The sequence below is a fragment of the Palaemon carinicauda genome, chromosome 21 (assembly GCF_036898095.1).
Source record: "Palaemon carinicauda isolate YSFRI2023 chromosome 21, ASM3689809v2, whole genome shotgun sequence".
Lineage (NCBI taxonomy): Eukaryota > Metazoa > Arthropoda > Malacostraca > Decapoda > Palaemonidae > Palaemon > Palaemon carinicauda.
The window spans coordinates 126199058-126201531 of NC_090745.1; the positions used below are offsets into that span (position 1 = coordinate 126199058).

General features: G+C 38.1%; 1 protein-coding gene across 1 annotated transcript in view; it reads right to left on the reverse strand.

Annotated features, from left to right (window-relative positions):
- LOC137615125 (mucin-2-like) overlaps positions 1-1628 on the reverse strand; it is a 56630-nt gene extending 55002 nt beyond the window's left edge. Inside the window, exon 1 of the mRNA XM_068344757.1 lies at positions 1498-1628. Within this exon, the coding sequence (XP_068200858.1) occupies positions 1498-1628 (131 nt within the window). The remainder of the gene's footprint in view (positions 1-1497) is intronic.
- Between the last annotated feature and the right edge of the window lie 846 nt (positions 1629-2474).

A 2474-nucleotide genomic window follows, 5' to 3' on the forward strand; every position in this document is an offset into this window, starting at 1 on the left:
TGGTCTTCAACTGTCTTGAGTTAGAGTTCTCTCTCTTAAGGGTACACGCTATTCTATATTATTTCTCTTCCTCTTGTTTTGTTAAAGTTTTTATGTTTTATAATAGGAGATATTTATTTTAATGTTGCTTTTCTTAAAAATATTTTATTTTTCTCGGTTTCCTTTCTTCACTGAGCTATTTTCCCTGTTGGAGCCCCTGGACTTATAGCATCCTGCTTTTGCAACTAGGGTTGTACCTTAGAAAATAATGATAATTATAATAACAGCAACAACAATGATAATAATAATAACCCCTACTCCTAACCTCCCTCATTCTTTTCCTCTTTTCCCCTGATCCTTCCTTCCTTGTCTGTCTGCCCTTGTCTCTTCCCTCTCTCTATTTCTCTCTTTCTTCAATAATCCCTCATTATCTAGTGTTTTCTTTATCCTTGCTGTCACATCTTATTCCCTTCTGGTTTTGTTATCCGGGGAGACCACAGCACCTTCCAGGATTTTCAATCTGTCGATTTTATTGTTGGCGTGAGAGCCTCTTGAAGATCTTGAATGCGAGATTTTATTTTGGTTTTGTTTTTGCCAACCTTGTTAGGTTTTATTAACTTTTTCATTCTTTATTATTTTGGGGATGGCAGTTTCATCTGTCATTGGTTGATTTTTCATAATTATATATAGCCTGGATTTCATTCTTATTCTTTCTTCCGCAAGTTTCTACATAAGTAGTCTTTCAAAATAAGGAATATTGATACCAGCCCAAAAATATTAATAAATCTCTCTCTCTCTCTCTCTCTCTCTCTCTCTCTCTCTCTCTCTCTCTCTCTCTCTCTCTCTCTCTCTCTCTCCGTATTTTAAAACCTGGATTACAGGCGTATTACCGCAAAAATTTTAAATATTTTCATATTCAAAAGGAAAAATCTGTTCAATAGAATACTACTTCGTTTATAACCCATTTATTAAGCTATCGAAGTCATCCGCAACTTTTGGTAAATTAATGTCCTTTCTCCCCAATATACCTTGTTTGTATTCTCAGTCAACCACAAATCGTATTGACCTTTTCTGTTTGAAGGAAGTTTCTCGGATTCGTATTGATTGATTGATTTGGATTTTTTTTTCCTGCATCCTGACATTCGGACTCCTGTGATCGACTGACAGCTGGTGAATGGGCTCTTAGGTTGTATACAAATCAAATTCTTTTAAAGGTTAAAAAGCCACACACATTAATGGCAGAGGCAAGGGACAGTGACATTGCCCTGACTACCAGGACAATGTTCTAGAGACTGACCATATATACATATGATCAGCGCCCAACCCCTCTCACTATCAGCGTTGGGACTAGGGAGGGCCAGGCAATGGCTGCTGATGACTCAGCAGGTAGACTTATAGGGTCAACCTTAGAAACACTGATTTCTTTTGAGGTAAGGTTGGAAAACCCTATAAGTACAGTTAGACGTAGGAATTCCTGCACACCTTACTCTGAGGAAATGCACCCTCTCACACCCTTACTCCGCAGCGAGTTCCCTTGCGTAGCCGCCATGAGAGGTTGTTGCTAGAGATGTTGGCTTCCCAACTGGACGGGAAGCAGCAAGCATGACGTCAGATGTAAACACGCAGGATGGCGGCTGTAAGTAGGACATGCTCTTGCTTGGCAATCTTGGGTCCAACAAGCCTCAAGAAATGAAAAAAATCTGAGTTGTTTATCCTGTGGTAGTTGCAGGATTCTTCAATTATTACTATTATTATTACTAGCTAAGCTTCAACCCTAGTTGGAAAAGCAAGATGCTACAAGCCCAAGGGCTCCAACAGGGAAATATAGCCCACCGAGGGAAGGAAATAAGGAAATAAATAGACGATATAAGAAGTAATGAAAATTAAAATAAACTACTTTAAAAACATCAACAACACATTTTTAATTTATATACTCTAAAAGGACTTATGCAAGCCTGCTCAACAATAAAACATTTGCTGCGAGTTTTGAACTTTTGAAGTAATATACCGATAATACATATTACTGCATCTGTTAGAAAATTTCTAGGCACCATGATGATATCAGCTAATCGGTTTCGTTCAACTTTTTCCTATTTGCTCCTCGAACCGCGAGATTGTAGTGTGACGCTACAACACGTTCGCTCGCTATAATCGGCTGTAGGTTGGGGTCAACCTCGAGCCTAAAATGATGAGTGTGATTCCACTTTAAGGGTGTGTCATGGTGCAATTCCTCAAAACAAGGTATGTCATAAATTCCTGTGCCCAACTGTACATGCAAGATAAGTTTATAAATCATTGCTTGTTGAGGGGTGCTGTGTCATAACTGATGATCTTCATATATAAGTACATGAAGTGGTTAATTTTGCCGAAATCTTCCAACCACAATGCCCATTGTCATATGATGTATGCTGTACACTCAGTATATAGATAGATCTGCGACATTGAACATAAAAATTACTCTCTGTTAGTATTATTATCATTATAAATGACATTTT